Consider the following 21,797-nt stretch of genomic DNA (forward strand, 5'->3'; position numbering starts at 1 on the left):
ACATAACTGTCCCATTGTCCTTTTTGTGAGGTCTAAACTTACTTTCTTAATTCTTGTGTCATTTTCACAATGGGACGGTTATGTATAATAGGAGGGAGTATAACTTATATATGATCTTTAATATTTTTAATTATAAATACAAATATATTAATTTTTTCTCAAATTTAATTTTTTAGGTTTCGTTTTATAAAATAGTCTCTCGTACTCTCTAACATCTTCCACGTTTTCTAAAACGGCAAATTCACAAAGATTTTCTACTTTCCTTATTTGTCTATCTTTCATTTCTTTTGTGATTATAATAACTTATATGAGGGAGTATTTAACTAAAACTAATATTTAGTTAGTCAAAATCAATATTTTATGCTTGAAATATACATATTTAATTGAAAATATTAAGGAAAATTGTAACATATTTTCTACTTTTTCATATCGTTTATAATATTACATTACTTAATAATCATTACTTTTAAGAGGCGTCTGGTTAAGGGTTTAAAAAAAAGGGAAATGAAATTAACATACTCATTCTTATTCACCATTTTCTTTCTTATTTTCTTATTCGGATTATTCAGATTTTCTTCCCTATTTCCTTTTTTGGGTTGATTTGTGTGGTCCAAAATAAATTACATGTGGGGTAATGTGTTTTGTGTGGTCCAAAATCAATTTTTTATTCCTTGTGCAAAATGTAAAGGGAAAGGATATAGTGAATAAGAGGGAGTACATGATTCCTTGGTTTGTGTTTGTTTGATGATGCAAACAAAGGGAATGGGATCCCCTCCCTTACCCTCCAAGACTTGTACATCCATGCTTCCCCCGGTAACCCATTGATTTCCTCCTAACTACTCCTACCACAATTCTTCCCTAACATTAACTACCACTGCTAAACCCATCTCCCACCACTGCCAACTGCCACACTCACCACTACCGTTTGGATTAAGTTTGGTTGTTAAAGGGTGGTTGTGGGGACGTCGGACCGAAGTAAGGTAGTGGAGAAGGATGCTCTCTTAATCTGCGATTTGTTCTTCATCTTCAAGGATGTCCTCCTTTTTATTAGACATTATAACGAGAGCCACAAACAATTAAAGCCATAAAATTGAACATTTGTCGTCATCAACTTATATCTTGTAACTAAAGCACTCATATAGATGATAAGCAATTGCAAACTGATGTGCTCTTATCGCTTGGTGTTTGTTTTGTGAGACGATCTCACATGTGTGGAGGGAGGGGTGGTCGGCTGCGGGAAGGGGGCTGTCGACTAGTCGGCTGCGGGAAGGGGGCTGTTGACTATGGATGGTCGGCCGCGGGGAGGGACTGTCGAATCGGGATTATTAGAGCAACAGCAATAGAAGAGAACTTTATATAAAGTTCTTTCTATGTCATGTCATATTATGTCAATTTCAATATTTAAGGACTTTTGTTTACAATGGAAGAACTTAATATAAAAGTTCTTAAATGAAATTTACTAAAAAATGACAATGTTGAAGTGTTTTTCACATTTTACAAAGTTAATTTATTGGTTATACACATTCCCATATTTAAAAATTTGGTTCTTATTTTAGAACTTTGTTCTTAAAAATAAGAACAATTTTTCAATGAAATAAAAAAACTTAAAAAACAAGATTCTTAGTGATAACCCCAATATTAAGAAGTACAGTAGTATTGCTATTGCTCTTAGATTTTACTTTTACCTTATACTCGTAAGAGTTACTCGTATAAGTTATAACTCCTCATAGCATTTTTACCCGACCAGAGTACTCTCTCACTTCTATACTTCACTTCTGCAAATCGCTCGCCGTTTCGCCATTTCTCTCATATTTCTGGTATTCATTTCTTCTTCTCTTTCTCCCTTTTTTGGAAAAAAAATGTCTTCCCCTTTTTCTAGACTAGGGTTTCAATTTCAACTTCATTTCCAATTTAATTCCCGTTATTTTTGCAATTCTTCTATTGATGATCCTCTAATGTTTATAAAGTATGTTAGATATCAATGCGAATTAGGGTTTAATAATCTCCAATTTCCCCTAAATCTCTTCAACCAAATGATGTCTCTCGTGCACCGACCTTCAATTGTCGATTTTAATCGGTTATTAGCGGCAATGCTCAGACTCAAACGATTACAACCTCATTCTACTGTTATTTCTCTCTATTCGCATCTTGATTTATCCGGTATCCGACCCGATTTGCATTCTATGTGCATCCTCGCTAATTGTTACTGCCGCTTAGGCCGTGTCGATTTTGGGTATTCTTTCCTTGGCAAGTCCCTTAAGCTTGGCTACCCCTTTGAGTCTAATTTAGTTTTTTTCACTACCTTAATTAACGGCTTTGTTCAAAATGACCGGCTTCCCGATGCTGTTAAGTTGTTGGATGTAGCTGTCGTTAAGCTTGGCATTCAACCAAGTATTGTTACGTATGGTACCATGGTGAAAGGTCTTTGCAGGACCGGGGACAATGAGCGCGCTCTCCACTTGCTCCGTCAAATGAATTCTGACCCTGAAGGTTGTAAGCCTAACCTTATCATCTACACTACCCTTATCGACAGTCTTTGCAAACACAAGTTGGTAACTGAGGCTCTCAAGCTCTTTTCAATCATGAAAACTGAGGGCATCAAACCAGATGTGTTCACATATACCTCATTGATACGAGGTATGCTCAATCTAGGTCGTAAGGGAGAGGCTAGCGAAATGTTGGGTGAGATGGTGCAGAGCAACGCTGCACCCGATGTTACTACATACAGCATGTTGATTGACATGCATTGTAAGGAAGGTATGGTTGATGAAGCAGTAGCCATTTTACCGATAATGATCAAACGAGGATTGAGTCCTGATGTAGTTACGTATAGTGCTTTATTGGATGGATATTGCTCGTGCGGCCAAATGGACAAGGCAAGAGATCTCATGGATTTGATGGTAAAAAGCCAATGTCAGCCTAATGTTTTGACTTTTTCTTCTTTGATCCATGGATATGTTAAACATAAAAGCATCGACAAAGCCCTTGACATATTTCAAAAAATGTGTGAGCTTGGGATTGTCCCTGACGTAGTGGTCTATTTCATTCTCGTAGATGGCTTGCGTGAGGCTGGCCGTGTTCAAGATGCAGAAAACCTTATTTCTGATGTATTATCTAGGGGTTTGGTACCAAGTCTTGAAGCATATAATATACTATCAAAGGCCAATATAAAAAGAGTCTATTAACTGTCCTTTAGGCACATTTTCTGAAATATTGTGTTCTGGCATTATTCGTATTGTGCATCAGACTGTATTGTGCATCAGACTATCAGAGAGCATTGGCTCTTGGCATACATATAACATGACCATGTCAACCCTGATTGCGAAGAATAGACCACATCATGTATGGTTTTTGCGCTCCCAAGTTGGAATCCTTCTTTTGTCTTAAACACTTAATATGCCCCATTGATTTTCATTGTTGGTCTTCCTGTAAATGTTGCTCATGTTGCCCTCTGTTGTTAGATGATTTTCATTTGTATTTGAAAGGAAGTTAGACGAAATTGCTTTCCTTCTTTACTGGTTGGTTTGCTCGTTGTCACTCTTTCAACAACTGTATCCCATGACTTGGCAACTTACTAATTCTATCAACTACTACTTGCGCAACTGGTCTTTATTGTTGTTCTTGAGTTCAGTTAGGAGTAAGGCTGTATTCCTAACTTTTGCACAAGGTTTTGTTATTTTATCTTTTGCAATGAATTGAGTTTAGATGTCTTATGTTTATACTCGCGGAGGGGTTATGAAGATTTGATCTTTTGGGGTTTCTCACCGGAGAAGGGAACCACTATAACCTCACTCTTCAGCCACTAAGCAAAGATTACTGGCTATCTTATTTTCTAAGATTGTTGGGAGTTGTAGGTCTTGTGAGTTGTGATTAATTATCGCAAACTTGGAACCACTTTACAGTAAAGAAGTTTTCTGTTGCGAGTCTTGTGACCAACTAAAGGTTAATATTTTGCTAGGAATATTTTTTAATACAACTAAATAGGTAATACAGAGACATGACTTGAGAGTTTGACAAAGAGACACATTTTTGTCTTTAGTTTCTCTACACATTTGTTTTTCCCATGAAAATAAAAATAAAAAACTTGCATTATTAAAGACAGTACAAATCTCACAAGTTAGAAGTATTGTTTAGTTTAGAATATTGTTCTGGAGTAGTTTTCTAAACACTGGAGAATGAATCCTTTTCTTATGGCTACTAGTCTTGTTGTATACAAAAATATTTATAATTTTTTTGCTGCATCAGTGTTGATGTTAAGAGCTTTGGCTATAATTTGGTTGAGGTAATCAGTGAATAATGAACTTCTTGGGGGTACCTCGGTACTAAAATGTACGCCTTTAATCCAATTACGTGGTATTATTACCATGAAATTTGTATCTTTCAAGTTTCCTGATTCTGATGGCATATATACAAGATCATGACAGTGAAAGAAGACGAATCAGTGCTAAGTAGACTGTAAGATCAACCTGAGGCATTGCTCGGCAGAAGGCAACAGGTAATTAGTACTTCTCTTTTCCTCTTAATAGTTTATGGATTCTGTTTTTGGTCCGTCTAGCCAATAGTTCACACTTCACAATAATTTAAGCATGTTTTGCTTTGTGGAAAATGAGTATGGGACTGTTTAACCTACGTGGGTGTGTTTACATAGAAAACGGATCTAAAAGCAAACATAAACTGTCAGCAAGGACAACGCCAGTAATTGTTGCATAAGAGATAGCAAATTTATGTTAATTTAATTTCAGATTATTTGGGCACAATGTATTTGATTGCGGTTGAGATTGCTGCTGGAAACAAACATTTGTGTAATTATGATACCATCTTCAGCAGCCTTTGCATAATATATACTAAACTCTTCTCAATTCTTTCTTTCATGCTTGTATGCCTTGGAATCTTGGATAATACCTCTGTTACCATATCTTATTTATTCATAGGGCATCAGATGCTAATGTCTTTCATTTCCTCTGAACTGTTGGTGGGAAATATTTTGTTATACATTAGAAGAAGGCAATCAAAAGTATATGTCCATTCATAGCTTTTCTGCTTTTCTAAAATTAGAAAGTTTGTCTTGACGTGAACATGGTCAAATGTGCTTAAATTTGGGAACACAGAACTAGTAACAAAGAAGGTCAAAATTATGAATTATGATCCACGTACTTGTACACCATCATTTATATTAGTATCTTTCAACTAAATTTACAGCTTCTTTCTAGACTTTCTACTGTGAGTATCCTCTGATATTTTAGCCCAATTCATAGGTTTTTGTCCCTTCCAAATCGGCCATACTCATACTGAAGAATTTGCAATTCTTCCATGGTAGAGAAGATGAAGATTGTAAGAGAGTATGAAGATTGAGAGAGAATTAGAGAGAACTTTGTAGAGAGATGTTTGAGTGTAAATGATTCAATTGTATTATGATATCTTGTAATGATTACAATAGGAGGAGATTACCTTATATACTAAGTGATACAAAACAGATAAACCGACTTATGGTAATTCCTATAACAACTTTGTAACAAACTGACAGCTAGACTAACTAACTTTGACAGTTGACCTAACAACTTTTCTAACCGACTGTTGCTAAGTCTTCTTATGTCCAACATCCCCCCTCAAGTTGGAGGTTGTTTGTGACAAACCCAACTTGCTATATGTAGTATGTGATGTTGAGCTCCATTGAGAGATTTGGTAAACAAATCTGCAGGTTGTTGTAAGGTAGGGATGTAGGACAGTGTAATTAAACCATCTTTCAATTTTTCTCCGACGAAATGACAGTCCAAGTCAATGTGCTTGGTCCTTTCGTGAAAAACTGGGTTTTTGGCTATGTGAATAGCAGCCTGGCTATCACATTTGATGGGTATAGGAGTGATGTCAGGAGCTCCTAGCTCAGTAAGCAACCTGCTAAGCCAAGCAAGCTCAGCAGTTATTCGTCTTAAGGATCTGTACTCTGCAGATGCAGAGGACAATGAAACTGTTTGCTGTTTCTTTGATTTCCAGGAGATGAGACTTCCTCCTAGGAATACAACAAACCCACTCACTGATCTTCTGGTATTTGGGCATGCTGCCCAATCTGCATCACAGTAACCCTCCAACTTGAAAGAGAGATTGCTATTCATCAAAACACCCAATGAAAGATCCTTGGCAACATACTTTAAAACGTGTAAAGCTGCATCCCAGTGATGAGTTCTAGGAAATGCCATAAATTGACTGAGCAGCTGGACAGCGAATGCTATATCTGGCCTGGTGTTGGTTAGGAAATTTAGTTTGCCAACCAGAGTTCTATATTGTGCAGGATTATCCATGAGGTTAGCATCTTCTGAGTGTAATTTGATGGTGTTATCAAGAGGACAGGTAACTGGTTTCCAATTGGCTTCACCAAACTCTGATAGAAGCTCCCTTGCAAACTTTCTTTGCGTAATAACCATCCCATTTGAAACAGGAATAAACTCCATACCAAGGAAATAACTCAGACTTCCCAAATCCTTGATTTTGAATGAAGAGTTCAAAAACTCTTTTAGGGAGTGAATTTCTTCTAAGTTGTCTCCAGTAACTAAGATGTCATCCACATATATGGCTAAGAACACCACTTTTCCATTTGTCTTCTTAGAGAACAAGGAGTAGTCATTCAAAGACTGTTGATAGCCTCTGGACCTTAATGCTGTGCATAATTTGGCATTCCATTGCCTAGAGGCTTGTTTCAAACCATACAAAGATTTCTCCAACTTACAGACCATGTTTTTGCCTTGAACTTTCAATCCAGGTGGCACTTTCATATATACTTCTTCATCAAGCTCACCATGCAAGAATGCATTGTTGACATCCAATTGTGTCATTTCCCAACCTCTCTTAGTAGCAATAGCAATTAGGCTTCTGATAGTTGTCATTTTGACAACAGGTGAGAAGGTTTCAGTGTAGCCAATACCTTCTCTTTGAGTGTATCCTTTGACAACCAACCTAGCCTTATATCTCTCAATGCTTCCATCTGATTTTTGTTTGACCTTAAATACCCATTTGCAAGAAATAGATTTCTTGCCAGATGGTAGGGGCATCACAGTCCAAGTGTTGTTGATGTTCAAAGCATCAAATTCAGCCTGAATGGCTTCTTGCCACTCAAGAAACTGAGCAGCTTCTTCATAACTCTTAGGTTCTTTGATAGGATCAGCACAACTTATACTGGACATGGGATTAGTAGCAACAGATATACAAGCAACTGATTGACTCTCACAGAGAGATGTAAGGGTGTGACAACAAAGATTACAATTTTTGTTTAAAGGACAAACATAATGTTGTAAATAAGTTGGAGGTCTAGAAGCTCTAGACGACTGTCTGATGGGAGCATTGACAGTGGTACTTTGTGTATTAATGCTGGGATTATGTGGAGTGGATATGGGATCACATTGAACATTATCAGAAACAGTATCCAAAACATCATTGACAGCAATTGGCACAAAGTGATGAACTTTATTATCAACATATGGAAAGATCTCTTCATGAAAGACAACATCCCTTGAGTGAATAATAGACTTAGTTTTCAAATCAAGTAACTTATAAGCTTTTTTTCCAAAAAGGTATCCTAAAAAGACACACGCAGAGGCCCTAGGAGACAATTTGTCTCTACCAGGCTTGGGTGTAGAAGCATAAACTAGACAGCCATAAGACTTCATATGCATAAGGTCGGAAATTTGTACCAAACAAGATACTTGATAGGGTGACAAGCCATTCAACACTTTTGATGGAACTCTATTGACAATATAGGTTGCTGTGAGAACACATTCTCCCCAATATTTGAGAGGAAGATTAGATTGAAATTTTAAAGCTCTAGTAGTTTCTAACAAATGTTTGTGCTTTCTTTCTACAATACCATTTTGTTGAGGTGTGTGTATACAAGATGTTTGATGGACAATACCATTTTCAGCTAGAAAAGCTGATGTTACACCACTAGTGCCTAGTTCAACGGCATTATCAGATCGAATAATTTTTACTTTGTTGTTGAATTGTCTTTCTACCATAGTCAGAAAAGTTTTAATAAAAGGAAATGCATTACTTTTACAAGACAGCAAATGAGTCCATGTGCATCTTGAGAAGTCATCAACAATAGTTAGAAAATACTTATATCCATTGTAAGTAGAAACATGATAAGGTCCCCACAAGTCTATGTGAATGAGCTCAAAAGGATGAAAAGAAATACTGGAACTAACAGGAAAAGAGAGTCTGTGTTGTCTAGCCTGAGCACAGATGTAACAAGAACTCAATTCATTACTATCATTAGGATCAACAGTACAAACACCCAGTTTTTTCAATTTATACAGAGGTAGATGACCCAATCTCTTATGCCAAACATTACTATGTACACTAGAAATGGCAGAATGTAAACGGTTCGAAAGAAATCTTTGTTATCTTTATTACAAGTTTTATTTGCATTACTAGGTAAAACTGGCTCCTTGTCTAATCTTGTTTGGAGGAGATACAGCTCATGAACATTTTTACCAAGGACCAATGTCTTCTTGGAACAATCCTGCAAATAACATATTGCAGGGGTAAAGCTTATTGTTGTGTCTAACTGTTTTGCTAGTTTACTAACAGACAACAGGTTAAATTTAAAGCAAGGAACATATAACACATCAAGCAAACAGAAACCTGCAGTCAACCATACAGTACCAACAGTATCTATCTTAACTACATGTCCATTAGGTAATGACACACTGTATGGTTTTGCAATAGCATGACACTCAGAAAACAGTGCTTTATTAGAACAAAAATGATTGGCGCTTTGTATCAAGATCCAGGAATTAAAATAAGCATTAAAATTAGTGTTAATGAGAGTGTTACTGCAAAGTTAGCGATGCCATTGCAGATTCATCATTAGCATTTGTAGCATTATTCTGATTAAATTGCACACCCCCATTAAACTGATTAGCCTGATTGTCAGAGGACTGCATACTACCAGGTCCAACAGTCTGATTTTGATCAAAGAAAGCATTTCCTGCAAACCGCCTGTTCCTGTTCTGTAAGTGTATGCAATTATCAACAGTGTGACCACCCTTCTTGCAATATTTACAGAAACTTAGAGGTTTGTCCCCAACAGAATGTTGTTGCTGCTGATTACTTGACTGATTCTTGTAGCCACCTTGCTTGAAATTTGATGTTTGCCCATTATTATAAGAATTCTGACCATTATAAGAGTTCTGACCAACATTCTGATACTTATAGTATCCTTGTGTGTGTCCTTGAAAACCTACTTGTCCTTGAAAGCTTTTGTTAGGATTTCTGTAATTCATGTTCTTTGTCAATATTGCAGCAGCATCAGTCTGAATTTGTGAGACATTGTGTAGCTCTCTTTGCCTTTCTTCTTGAAGTAAGATGTTATAAACCATAGCCATTTTGGGCAAAGGATTTTGCATATGAACAGTTCCTCTAATCACAGAATAGGACTCATTAAGCCCCATTAGAAATTCAACCACCTTTTTGTCTTCCTGAAACTTGAGTTGTTTTTCTGTTGCCCCACAAGAACACTGACAAGAGCATCTGGGATTCATCCCCATGCCTTCAATTTCGTCCCAAATTGACTTAATCTTTGTGAAGTATGTAGCAATAGATTGGACCCTTGTGCAAAATCGTTGACTTCTTTTGGACACCATAGAGCCGTGCCCCATTGGATCGCCCAAACCGATCCTCGAGTTCTTTCCATGCTTCTTTCCGCAGTGGTGCTATATAGTATAGAATCGAGATTTAAGGGACAAAGAATTGAGTATCCATGAGAAAACGATATCGTTGCAGCGTTGCCAGTTCTTGGAGGTTGCAGAATTTGCAGCTGGTTTGGGAATTGACCCATCAATAAAACCTGTTTTGTTCTTGGCAGACAAAGCTATGAGCATAGATCTTTTCCAGTTGCCATAACCAGAACCTTCAAAGATGCTTCCAACCAGTTTGACACCAGGAATGTCTGAAGGATGAATATAGTGTGGATCATCCACACCAATTGCGTTGTTTACCACGTTTTCAGGCATTTTTATGAATGATTTTGTTTCAAGAAAATTAAACAAACTGAAACTGAACTAACTGTAACTAATTGTATTGTGCAGCGGAAAATAAAACTGAAAAGAACAACTAAACAAAGACGGAAACAGAATCACGAAGATCCTGCTCTGATACCATGAAGAATTTGCAATTCTTCCATGGTAGAGAAGATGAAGATTGTAAGAGAGTATGAAGATTGAGAGAGAATTAGAGAGAAAACTTTGTAGAGAGATGTTTGAGTGTAAATGATTCAATTGTATTATGATATCTTGTAATGATTACAATAGGAGGAGATTACCTTATATACTAAGTGATACAAAACAGATAAACCGACTTATGGTAATTCCTATAACAACTTTGTAACAAACTGACAGCTAGACTAACTAACTTTGACAGTTGACCTAACAACTTTTCTAACCGACTGTTGCTAAGTCTTCTTATGTCCAACACATACATACTTTAACAAAGGTCAAGAGCGAGAAGGAGGAGCTTAAGCTTGTGCCAGAAGATTATTCCAGGAGGAATTTTACACGAAAAGCAGCTTGCTCTTAGCCATGTTCAAAGAATGAGAACAATAAAAAGGTACAAACAGCTATAGCCTTGATCCAGGCTCTTGCCAATTCTCGTAGTGCCATCCAGAGAAGCTTTGACACTCCAGGTAGGTGGCGTGTCGAGTGTCGACACGACACTTCACCAGACACGACACCTGACACGTCTCACAGTACGACACGTCTCCCGCACTTTTGCACAGTGATAGTCAGAAATATTTCAAGGAAGATGGAGAAGAGAGAGCGAGAAAAGATGAAGAAATAACGTGGGCAAAGGTGAAAAGGGTTAAAGAAGAGAGAGAAATGTGGGGAAATGTTAAAATATAAAAGAAGAGAGAGGCAGCAGTGCATATTTAATGGTCTATTAATCTATTTTATTTCCCCATAAAATTACTCACATGCAATTGAAAACTGAAAAGTTGGACTTTTGATTATTTCCCCATAACATTTACTCACATAAATTTGTCCTTTTCCATGTAAAAAAAATGATATTAATAAACTATATTTACTATTTATTTGTAAGCTTTTAATTTCGAAGTGTCGTATCGGTTTCTCTAAAGTCGGTCAAGACACTTGTTGTTTGACTGCATCCCCGTGTCACTTAAATTTTAGAATCATGTGTCCGACACTCTGATAAGCGTCGGATACGACACTTCTCTGCCGAGTCTGAGTAACACAGGTGCCATCTAGACGATCAGCTTGTGGTGAACAAGGCCCTTTGTGACGTTAAGGTTGTTCCGAAGTTGGTTGATCTCTTCTAATCCAAAGCTGCAGCTGGGATGGTTATGATATAAACCATGCTAACATCACAAAGCTCTATGGTTGGTTGCTTTGAGACCGATATACCAATACCGGTGTATGAATTACTACCAAAGGAGGCATCTTTCATCATTTACACGGTGCTTTTAATCCTTCAAATTGGTGCCATCATAGAATACAATGGATATTGTTTATGCACTATCTTATATGCATAATGATTTTTTAAAGCCGCTGATTCACCGATTATGTCGATTAGCGTCCTACTTGATAACATGTCCCATGCCACATTATTAAATTTGGTAGTTGGTGACTGGAATAGCATCAAAGGTGATGATGGCAAGGTCTGGGTTGTAGTTTGTTGAGTCTCTGTTTTATTGAAGAGGGATTGCGTTATGGAGATGATAGATGAAGTACAGTTAGACAAGGTGAGCATGGATCAGCTTGCAAATGTCTTAAGCAATCGAGTTCCATTCCTTCTTGATAAGAGATCAGGTGATCCTAAAAAGCGGCAATAATGATGATGAGAGGAATGACAGCTAAAGATTTTGACCCTGTTAGATATGATGGCAGTTGGTTTGAGGTGGCCTCATTGAAACTTGGGTTTGCTGGAGAGGCTGGACAAGGTCGAGAAGACTGTCATTGCACACAGGTGATATAATACTAAGCAATTGCCTTATTATTCTGAACTGATAACATATTTTCGTTCATCTTTCTTGTCCTTGTTCGCTTTCATTTCCTATCAAGCCAGAGACTCATAATCCGTGTCCTTTGGCTTTGAAATGTGGAGGAATAGACTCGTTAAATACCGTGTGCTTCATGTATGTTATTTCATTCTATCCTCATGCAGTTGTAAAGTATGAATGGTGCAATTGCGACGAATTTTCATTATATGTCATATGTCTCTGTTTTATTAGGTCTGTTTTATTAGGGGTATCTCTGTCTTACAAGAGTTAAGGTCATATACACCCCTCAACCTTGCTGCAGACAGGGTCGTAGCCAGAAATGAAATTTTTGAGTAGCAAAATTTCTTCGTGTATTTTAGTATCTTTGCTAAGAGTGTCTTTTTAGAGATTTTCGGGGCGGCATAAATTAATAATTTTAAGTATTTTGTTGGGATTTTGGGTAGCGAGTGCTACTCTGCTAGCCAAGCTACTATGTAGCTCTCCTCCGACTGCAGGCAATGCCATTGAGGCGCTAGGTAATGTTGTTTTATTGTTCTTGGTATATTTCTGGAATAGGAAAACACGCTTTCCTGCTTTTTTGTTGGATAAAAGTTAGTCCATTCATTTACAACTATTAAACTGTTTGAATACAAGCACAAGGCCCTTTGAATCCACACCACCAAGAAAGCCGTAGCAGTACAAACTTGTTTCGTTGTTTTCAAAATGGAATAGTATTAAAACCGTCATTGCAAAAATTAATCAATTACCAAAAGACTGGTATCTATTTATTTAATTAATAATACTCATGTTAGTAAAGTAAATAAAGTCGCATAGACTATTATTTATTCAAACTCAAATTTTTCAATCAATCACTCCCTGTCACAATGTTAAATAAGTGACTACTTTATGTTCTCAAGTTGTTTTCCTATTCTTAATAACTAATTACTTTTTTAATTGTAATATATAATTTCTTTTTTTGGTTCATAAGGAATAAAGACTCTATCTAAAAGTATTTCGAAATTCGATATTCTGACAGAAATAGTATTATATCTACCCTTATCTAACTACAGGATATATAAAAGTCACAATTTTTCATGCTCTACTCATACTATATCATACACTCTATGATTTCATAAAGTATTTTAATGGTTGATTATCCGACATTAGTGTTGTCGATTATACTTCAGCGGAACTATATTTTATTTTGCGTGAGGAGATTCTTGGGGTAGCTATTCCCAGTGTAATAGTTAATTAATTTTCGAGGTTCGCCCCTCACCTACACTAAAAAAAGTAAAGTATCCCAATATATACAACTTCCACTAAATGATAATCGACAGAAAATTTAATAAAATCAAATTATCACATGAATTAAAATTCATAAATTCTTATATGCTTGCTAATTAGTTAAAAACAGTGGTTAATCACGATTCATGTTTTTATGAAAATCCTTCAAGCCTTCTGAAAATTCTTCAAGTTTTCTTATTTTCAAAAAAAAAAAAAAAAATTGATTCCACCAACCAACAACTCTTTAATCTTGTATACTCCTATCACTCTAATAACTCTTGCATGAAATCTTGAGAAATCCATCTTCCATAGTTCTATAAAACTCGTCTTTCTCTATAATAATATTTTTTAAAAAAAAAAAAAAAACTACTATCTAATTCACATGATATCACTGGTTCCGTCGTCACCTTACACTACCAAGCACCATCGCAATACCGCCTATACTCTCTATTACACTCGCACGTTCTCACCAATGCTCTGATCCAAAACCAACCCTCGTTATAGCCATCATTGAACTGCACCACTTCTACCTCATTAATTGGTCTCGAAAATTATCTCTTCCTTTTTCTGCTGCTTGTATTCCGTCTAAATCATGGCAATTACTTTAATTTAGCACATGGTATATTAGTATATACTTGTACTACCTATTATCAATGTAAGACATACAATTCTTAATACAATTCTTCCCCTTCTCATAAATCTATCATAGAATACATGACGTGTATACTTTACTAAATTGGAATGTAATGCTTTCCGTGTTGAGTGTGGTCGTCAACCGAGAAAATCGTTATAGATATTACTTGGAACCACTGACTAATTAACGCTATGATAATGGTGTAGTTGTGCTACGATAATGGTTGAACAATGTCGAGCTAAAATGTAACTATGTTATTAAAATCGTAATTTTGTTTAGATAATGGTGAAGTCTGTGATTTATTAAGTGGTGAAGGGAGTATTGAACAACTTGGTATATAATTCGAGATCTATATTATAATGTATTGTTTAAAATTGAAAGCGAAAAAATGATACATAATGTGACTATGTGAAAGACTTCAACAATCATGAACTACTTATTTGATAAAAAAATCAATTACTATAAAACTCTCAGATTAATTGATTGGAAATAACTAATTATTTTATCAAAATTTTTATTATAAAGCTTCTCAATCCTTGATCTTTCATATTTGTAATTGCTCATATGGGTGCATTATTCTCTTTAGTTTCTTTCTTTTACGTGCTACATGCATGAGTACCGAATGATGTAATTTTCTTCTTCTTTCGGAAGGATTGATATTTATGCAATGTTTTTATCTTGAAGATTCATGCCTACATTCACCATTCAAGTATATTTTGAATTTCTTAAATAGTACGCAAAATTTATAAGAAAAAAGGGAAGCAAAAGTCTCCTTACTTTTCATATGGTATTGAAAGTTGATTTTGAAATAGTTGCATAAATTCTCATATGAGACTGTTTCACATAAAACGTATATAAAACCGTCCATATAAGAAAATATGAGAAATTTTCCCATAACTAAGTCAGTCTTGGGTTCACTTAATATGAGACAATCTCACAAAAAAACTTATTTAAAATAAAAATAAAGCAATCATTAATGAAATTCGGCATAATTGGACAAATAGACCATGTTATAAAACATGAATAACTAAATAATATGGTAAAACCTCACCATTCAATACTACCGAGAGTTATATATTACGTTATTTGATCAAATTTCCGTAGGTATACTCCTCACTGCACACAAAAAAAATTAAACAATATTATTAACAATCATAATAAAATAAAAAATAATAACGTTAAATTTACCATATACAATAACATAGCAATACACAACTACGTACAATACTTTCCTCAAAAAAAAAAAATACACAACTACATAAAACATGAATAACTAAATAATATGGTAAAACCTTACCATTCAATACTATCGAGGGTTATATATTACGTTATTTGATCAAAATTCCGTAGGTATACTTCTCACCGTACAAAAAAAAAAAATTAAACAACATTATAAACAATCATAATAAAAAAAAAATAATAACGTTAAATTTACCATATACAATAACATAGCAATACACAACTAGAATACTTTACTAAAAAAAATACACAACTACAGTAAGTCCATGACAATATGAGTATATGACATGGGAAGGGGAGGGAAATGTATAGGGGTAGGGGTGGTTAGGAGAGGGTTTCCAGACATGAAAATTTTACATTAAAAATTTAACCGTGAAACATATATATATAATGATACATACAGAGTATATATACATAGTAATACAGTATCCTATACATTCTAAAATTTAGCATTTAATTCCATATGATACTAAAATCTAGTATTCAAAGTCTTATAATCTCTATCTTTTTTTAACCAACTGAATATATGTAGCTTTATAATTATGATATTAGCTATCTTTTAATGTACTATTTTAAAATTCCGATGGTAGTTCAGCCAAGGAAATCGCTCTAAATCAATAGCCAATGAAGAGAGGACATTGAGCTTTTATGTTTATATGATTGTATCGAAGATAACATAGAATATACGAGTAATATGTGAATATTTTTTTTTTCCTAATTTTTAGAATATAACATAAATATAGACAAAACTTTCGTATACAAATTGTATACTTTTTTTATCAATAAATCTTGATAAAACATTATTCAATCAGAATTTTGTGCATTTTTTTGTAAAAATCTTCATTCATTATTTAGATTTTACAAATAAAATGAATGAGTAGATCCGTGTAATTTTTGTACGGGTTTAAAATTAGTAAAAAGTAAACAAATGACCGGAACGGGGGAGTTTAATAAATAAAGACAAAATATTGAAGACAAACAACAATAATAACAAAAATCGTGGCAAAAGACTAATAAATATAACAATATTCATAGCAAAATATTAATAATTTGTGATAAAGTTTATTAAATTGTGGTCATAAACATAACATATGTTTGGCGATATATTATGGCAATATACCTATTGATAAATAAAAGTTTTTTTTTTCTTACGAGTCTTCTTTTTTATTCAAGGCCCAATGCGATCGCGAATCCGGGTTTACAAAACACCATCAACGTAAAAACGTAGATAGTCTCGTGAATTTCACGAGTAATAGAACTACTGCTTTAAAGAAAATGATCATACATTTTATTTTTTAAACGGAGCCCTAATCTACACTTTTGCCTAAGACTCACAAACCTCAGGATCGGGTCTGTTAACAATCTAATAAGATGTGTAATATATCTTCTCATAGGGAATATACATGAATGAGAACAATAAAAAGGTACAAACAGCAATAGCCTTGATCCAGGATCTTGCCAGTTCTCGTAGTGCCATCTAGACGATCAGCTTGTGGTGAACAAGGCCCTTTGTGAAGTTAAGGTTGTTCCAAAGCTGCAGCTGGGATGGATATGATATGAACCATGCTAACATCACAAAGCTCTATGGTTGGTTGCCTTGAGACCGATATACCAATACCGGTGTATGAATTCCTACCAATGGAGGCATCTTTCGTCATTTACACGGTGCTTTTAATCCTTCAAATGGTGCCATCATGGAATACAATGGATATTGTTTATGCACTATGTTATATGCAAAGCCGCTGGTTCACCGATTATGTCGAGTAACGTCCTATTTGATAACTTGTCCCATGCCACGTTATTAAATTTGGTAGTTGGTGACTGGAGTAGCACCAAAGGTGATAATGGCAAGGTCTGGGTTGGAGTTTTCTGAGTCTTTGTTTCATTGAAGAGAGATTGTGTGATGGAGATGACAGATGAAGTACAGTTAGATGAGGTGAGCATGGATCAGCTTGCCAATGTCTCAAGCAATCGAGTTCCATTCCCTCTTGATGAGAGATCAGGTGATGCTAATGAAAAAGCGGCAATAATGATGATGAGAGGAATGACGACTAAAGATTTTGAGCCTGTTAGATATGCTGGTAGGCGGTTTGAGGTGGCCCCTTTGAAACCTGGGTTTGCTGGAGAGGCTGGGAAAAGGTCGGGAAGACTGTCATCGCACACAGGTGAAATAATACTAAGCAATTGCGTTATTATTCGGAATTGATAACATATTTTCGTTCATCTTTCTTGTCCTTGTTCGCTTCCATTTCCGATCAAGCCAAAGACTGACTAATTCGTGTCCTTTGGCTTTGACAAGATGGAGGAATAGACTCGTTAAATACTGTGTGCTTCATGTATATTAGTTCATTCTATCCTCATGCAGTTATAATGTATGAATGGTGCAATTGTGACGAATTTTCAATATGGGTCATCTGTCTTTGTTGTATTCGAGGTATCTCTGTCTTAAAAGAGTCAAGGTCATATACACCCCCCAACCTCGCTGTAGGGCGTAGCCAGAAACAAAACTTTGGAGTAGCAAAATTTCTTCTTGTAGTAGTATCTTTGCTAAGACTGCATTTTTAGAGATTTTCGGGTAGCAAAAATTAATAATTAAGTATTTTGTTGGGATTATTCACTATCCAAGCTACTATGTAGCTCTCCTCGACTTCAGGCAATGCCATTGAGGGCACTAGGTAATGTTGTTTTATTGTCCTTGGTATATTTCCAGAATAGGAAAACAGGCTTTCCTGCTTTTCTGTTGGATAAAAGTTAGTCCATTCATTTACAATGATTAAAATAATTGAATACAAGCACAAGGCTGTTAGAATCCAAACCACCAAGAAAGCCGTAGCAGTACAAAGTAAAAAGAACGTTAACAAAACGCTAAAATCATAAAGATCAAAGATCCAACCTCTGAAGAAGCATATTTAGGTATTAACTAACAATCTAATAAGATGTGTAGTATATCATAGCATAGGAAAATACACGTTTAATATGGAGGAGCCTTTGATATTGGTCGATACTTTCTGAGTACACGGGGCACCTGATGGTTATATTATGGTTATATTACTGGCATCAGGGGAAAGCTTCAGTGCCAATCAGAGGAGGACAAGGAGCAGAAAGAAACTGACTTGGAGAGGCAAGAGATGATCAAAGAGAAGTGTTACCTGCGTTTCCCGACATTACCATTTATTCCGAAAGAGCCTTATGATGTCCTTGCCACTGATTATGACAAGTTTTCCCTCGTCTCAGGCGCCAAAGATAAAAGTTTTATTCAGGTAATCAAATTGGTCTCTTAAACTATTTTGGAATACTTACTTCTATGATAAATTTTGTTCACCAATGTGATTTTGGATCAAATATTTATCAAATTTAGAATCAACTTCGCTGCCAAGAAAAAGTGCCTTGGTGGCTTTATCCCATGTAAATCAGGAGCTAATACCTTGACTTAATCTTTTCTTTTGTGCTGTCTAATTTATTGATTTTTTTTCCTTAGTCATAACGAATGACCTTGTTACTTGAGACGTTGTGCTTCTATTCAAAATTCTAGATTTTGCAAGAGTGTATCTACAACTCATCTTGGTATGCAACTCAAATGTGGTTTTCAACGTTTCCGCCTGTGACAAAAATCTCGGCAATAATTTTACTTTTACCTATTGTTGAAAAATGGAGCCAAAGATTCACTATTACAACTGCAAACATATGATGCGATAGAAACAAGTAACAAAAATGTATGCACTTTCTTAACTTTTAATATGAGTCGTCACTCCTCCGCAAACATCAATCAATCAATACTATATATTAAATCCAGAAACCAAGAGACTTCCATGTAATTAAAGAAATTTATACAAATTAATTATACTATATAGTTTTAAATCACTAGCACCGTGTGATGGACCCAATTAAGGGATTTCAATGCAAATATTATATAGTTTGGGTTAAAATTAAATTATATAAAAGTTTGGTAATTTTCCTAAATATTTGTAAGAGACTAAAACATGGTCAATTTCCTTAAAATAAAATAATTAATTAAGATGGTCAATTTTCTTAAAATAAAATCTATATCTATCTATCTATCTATATTAATAAAAGGAAGCTTTTTTCGAGCGATATTAGAGTCTCCAGCTTTTCCGAACTACCTCGAACAAAAGATATAATTTTCCTTATTAAAATAGATTAAAAAAAAACTCAAATAAAACAATAAGATAAAGTTTATGAACAAATAGAATACTACTCCGGTAAATATTGTACTCCCCACCGAGTAATAACGTAGTTAGCATTCATCAATTTAGATTAAGATGTATCTTCCGCCACCGAGTATTCGACTGATAGTATAAATAGGAAACAAACCTAGAATAATTGGAAGTCTATAAAAACCCTTTTTATATTGTCATTATTATAGTTTACATTGATTGTTTTATATATCATCATGATTTATTCATGAACTTTGCTGATCCTATTTGCTTTATTTCACAGGAACCCTATAGCGACAACCACGTATCCCTCAGAAATCGCGCTGCTTGATGGAATGCGATCGATATGTAATAGAGGCAAATAAACACGCATCAAACTAACTTTATAGGTTTGTTTGATTTATTCTATTTACTGTTAGAAAATTTGTAAAGGAAAGAACTAATCCAGCTTCCAATGATAATTCTGATCCATAGTTATGGTTAAATTAAATATATATAATGTGTGAATACGGACATTCTTCATTTTGTTTTTTAGGTTGTAAGATTGGGAATTATACCTTGGGAGTTGAAGACGCTTATTATTTGTGGAAGTTAATTTTGGCTTCTTTCGTATGACTGATTATGACATATCTACATAGTATAAAAGCCAAGTTTTTTCTTGGCTTTTGATTGGCTGAAATTAAGGGATTGAGAATTTTTGTTTTGGGTGATGTAGGGTCCCCCATGATCATTGAGTGAATTAATTACCTTCTCTCCTACCTTCTTATATTCCATTATTTCACTGATTATTCATAAGCAATTTCATTGCTCATTTCTTTTAAACTCTAACAAAATTAGATTAAAATCTCAAAATTACATTTCCATAAAAAATTAATTATGAGCTATTTAATACAAGATTAAATTTAAAAAATCAAATACTACGAATATATTACCTCAAATTAAAAAAATTACAAAATAAAAAAAATTATAAACTATAACAAAATTAGCTTAAAATCTCAAGAAAAACACCTTTCATAAAAATTGAAATCACATACACTTAAATTATTAAAACATAATATTTCTTGAATTTATATGTATAATATTTTGCAAGTATCATTATATATAAATATAAAATATAAAATAATAATACTAAATTACAATACGAACATAATTAAAAAAATAAAAAGAGTTTTAGATCCATGAAATTCACTACAAACCCAGAAATTAAAAAAATTAAAAAAATTGGGCTTTAATTACCATTTGAACATAATAAAAAAAAATCGAAACAAATAGTTGGTAAAAAAGAAATTAATCATAAATGTATAACAATCGAAAAAATAATATAAGGAGTCAAATAAATACGATATCAGTAAAATCAGTAAAGTAATCATATATATAAATTGAAAAAAGTCGTCCTGATAACAGTATTTTTTTTATAAAATAGTATATTTATTTAAGAAAATAACAATATCACGATCATAATTATCTGCAGATCTAACAATTTTAAATGACATGCAAATGAATTGTTGCTTTGAAAATTGATTTTAAAAACATTTAAAGTTATTACTTACATGAATCTTTTTACAATATTTAACCCAATATCTTCAATATTTACCGAAAGCCTCTTAAATATACAATAAATTGGGTTTAATAAAAAAAATGGGAGGACGATTGGATGGAGGTAGATGATGAAAACCTATATTTGAGGAAGATGAGTAAGGGTATGAGTGGCACTAAATACGTGGGTTTAATTTGGAGTTTTTTAAGAGAGGGGAATGAATGAGAGTGGGATGCGGACAAGGTAGACGATATGCATTAATAAATACAAATGCTCCGTATGTACTTAGGGTTTGTTTTGGGGTTGGGGGTGGCTGGGAAATACGGAGTAGATAATGAGATGGTATTGTTTAATCACGAATTCTCATTTGTGACAGTCCATATCCGTCACAAGCTTGTGACGGGTCAAATAAAACTCACATGGGAGGATAAAGACAAGTCATTCATGATTCCCTATGCATTCTACTTTTTGTCTTATCTACCCTTGTGGGTGATACTTGACCCGTCACAAGCTTGTGACGGATATATCTGTCACATGTGAGACCTATTGTTGTGTAATTTTGTCTTGGGTTGCTATTTTTATTTAAGTTTTTTAGCCCATAATAAGATTTCTAGATCTAATAAATCATTGACCGAGTTAGCGAAAGTCAAGTCTACGTTGACACATTTTCATTGTCAACAACTAAAAATTCAATTTTTATCCATTTTAGTCATTTCTTTATTTTTATTTTTGTAAATAAAACATTTATTTATGACGATAAAATCGTTTATAAATAACGAGAGGAGTAAAAGTGTACATCTAATAATAATATTGAGAGGGATAGAGATAGAGATTGTTGTGGGATAATTCATATGGGGTAAAATGGGTATGGTTTTAAATTGTATTATGTTACGGGGCGAGTGTTCTATTATTTTTTCAGATCATGAAACCTCTGTCAGATCGGCCCGT

The 21,797-nt window shown here is 34.5% G+C and overlaps 3 protein-coding genes and 1 long non-coding RNA gene across 7 annotated transcripts in view; 2 read left to right on the forward strand and 2 right to left on the reverse strand.

Annotated features, from left to right (window-relative positions):
• LOC141612504 (uncharacterized) overlaps positions 1-21,797 on the reverse strand; it is a 167,684-nt gene that overhangs the window by 5,067 nt on the left and 140,820 nt on the right. The window lies entirely within an intron of this gene.
• On the forward strand, positions 1,720-11,545 carry LOC141612496 (uncharacterized). Of its 4 annotated transcripts, XR_012529107.1 has the most exons (4): positions 1,722-2,900; positions 4,246-4,502; positions 10,444-10,639; positions 11,239-11,545. XR_012529107.1 is itself a non-coding variant. In XM_074431291.1 (3 exons), the coding sequence occupies exons 1-2, from the start codon at positions 1,860-1,862 to the stop codon at positions 4,457-4,459; spliced, it is 1,086 nt and encodes a 361-aa protein (XP_074287392.1). In that variant the 5' UTR covers positions 1,725-1,859; the 3' UTR covers positions 4,460-4,495; positions 5,256-5,276. The 4 variants fall into 4 exon arrangements, 2 of the variants coding, with proteins under 2 accessions (XP_074287392.1, XP_074287393.1); XR_012529108.1 differs by lacking the exons at positions 10,444-10,639; positions 11,239-11,545 and adding an exon at positions 5,256-5,561 and having other exon boundaries at positions 1,720-1,817; positions 4,246-4,495; XM_074431291.1 differs by lacking the exons at positions 10,444-10,639; positions 11,239-11,545 and adding an exon at positions 5,256-5,276 and having other exon boundaries at positions 1,725-2,900; positions 4,415-4,495.
• LOC141612498 (uncharacterized) lies at positions 2,351-11,735 on the reverse strand. The gene is made up of 3 exons (XR_012529109.1): positions 11,270-11,735; positions 10,462-10,655; positions 2,351-4,516 (listed from the first exon to the last, which is right to left on the reverse strand). It is a non-coding gene; the product is annotated as an uncharacterized LOC141612498 (long non-coding RNA).
• Positions 11,833-19,643, forward strand: LOC141614772 (chloroplastic lipocalin-like). Its single transcript, XM_074433519.1, is given in 5 exon segments — positions 11,833-11,967; positions 17,029-17,276; positions 18,074-18,167; positions 18,170-18,397; positions 19,596-19,643. Coding segments are annotated over 5 exon segments (753 nt in total).

The sequence above is a fragment of the Silene latifolia genome, chromosome 11 (genome assembly GCF_048544455.1).
Source record: "Silene latifolia isolate original U9 population chromosome 11, ASM4854445v1, whole genome shotgun sequence".
Classification (NCBI taxonomy): Eukaryota; Viridiplantae; Streptophyta; class Magnoliopsida; order Caryophyllales; family Caryophyllaceae; genus Silene; species Silene latifolia.

What these genes read in the sequence shown, in the direction of transcription:
- LOC141612496 (XM_074431291.1), top strand. Translation starts at nt 1,860, where the DNA reads ATGTCTTCCCCTTTTTCTAGACTAGGGTTTCAATTTCAACTTCATTTC. An exon ending in GAGATCTCATGGATTTGATG is followed by an intron (nt 2,901 to 4,414) that starts GTAAAAAGCCAA and finishes CATATATACAAG; the next exon opens with ATCATGACAGTGAAAGAAGA.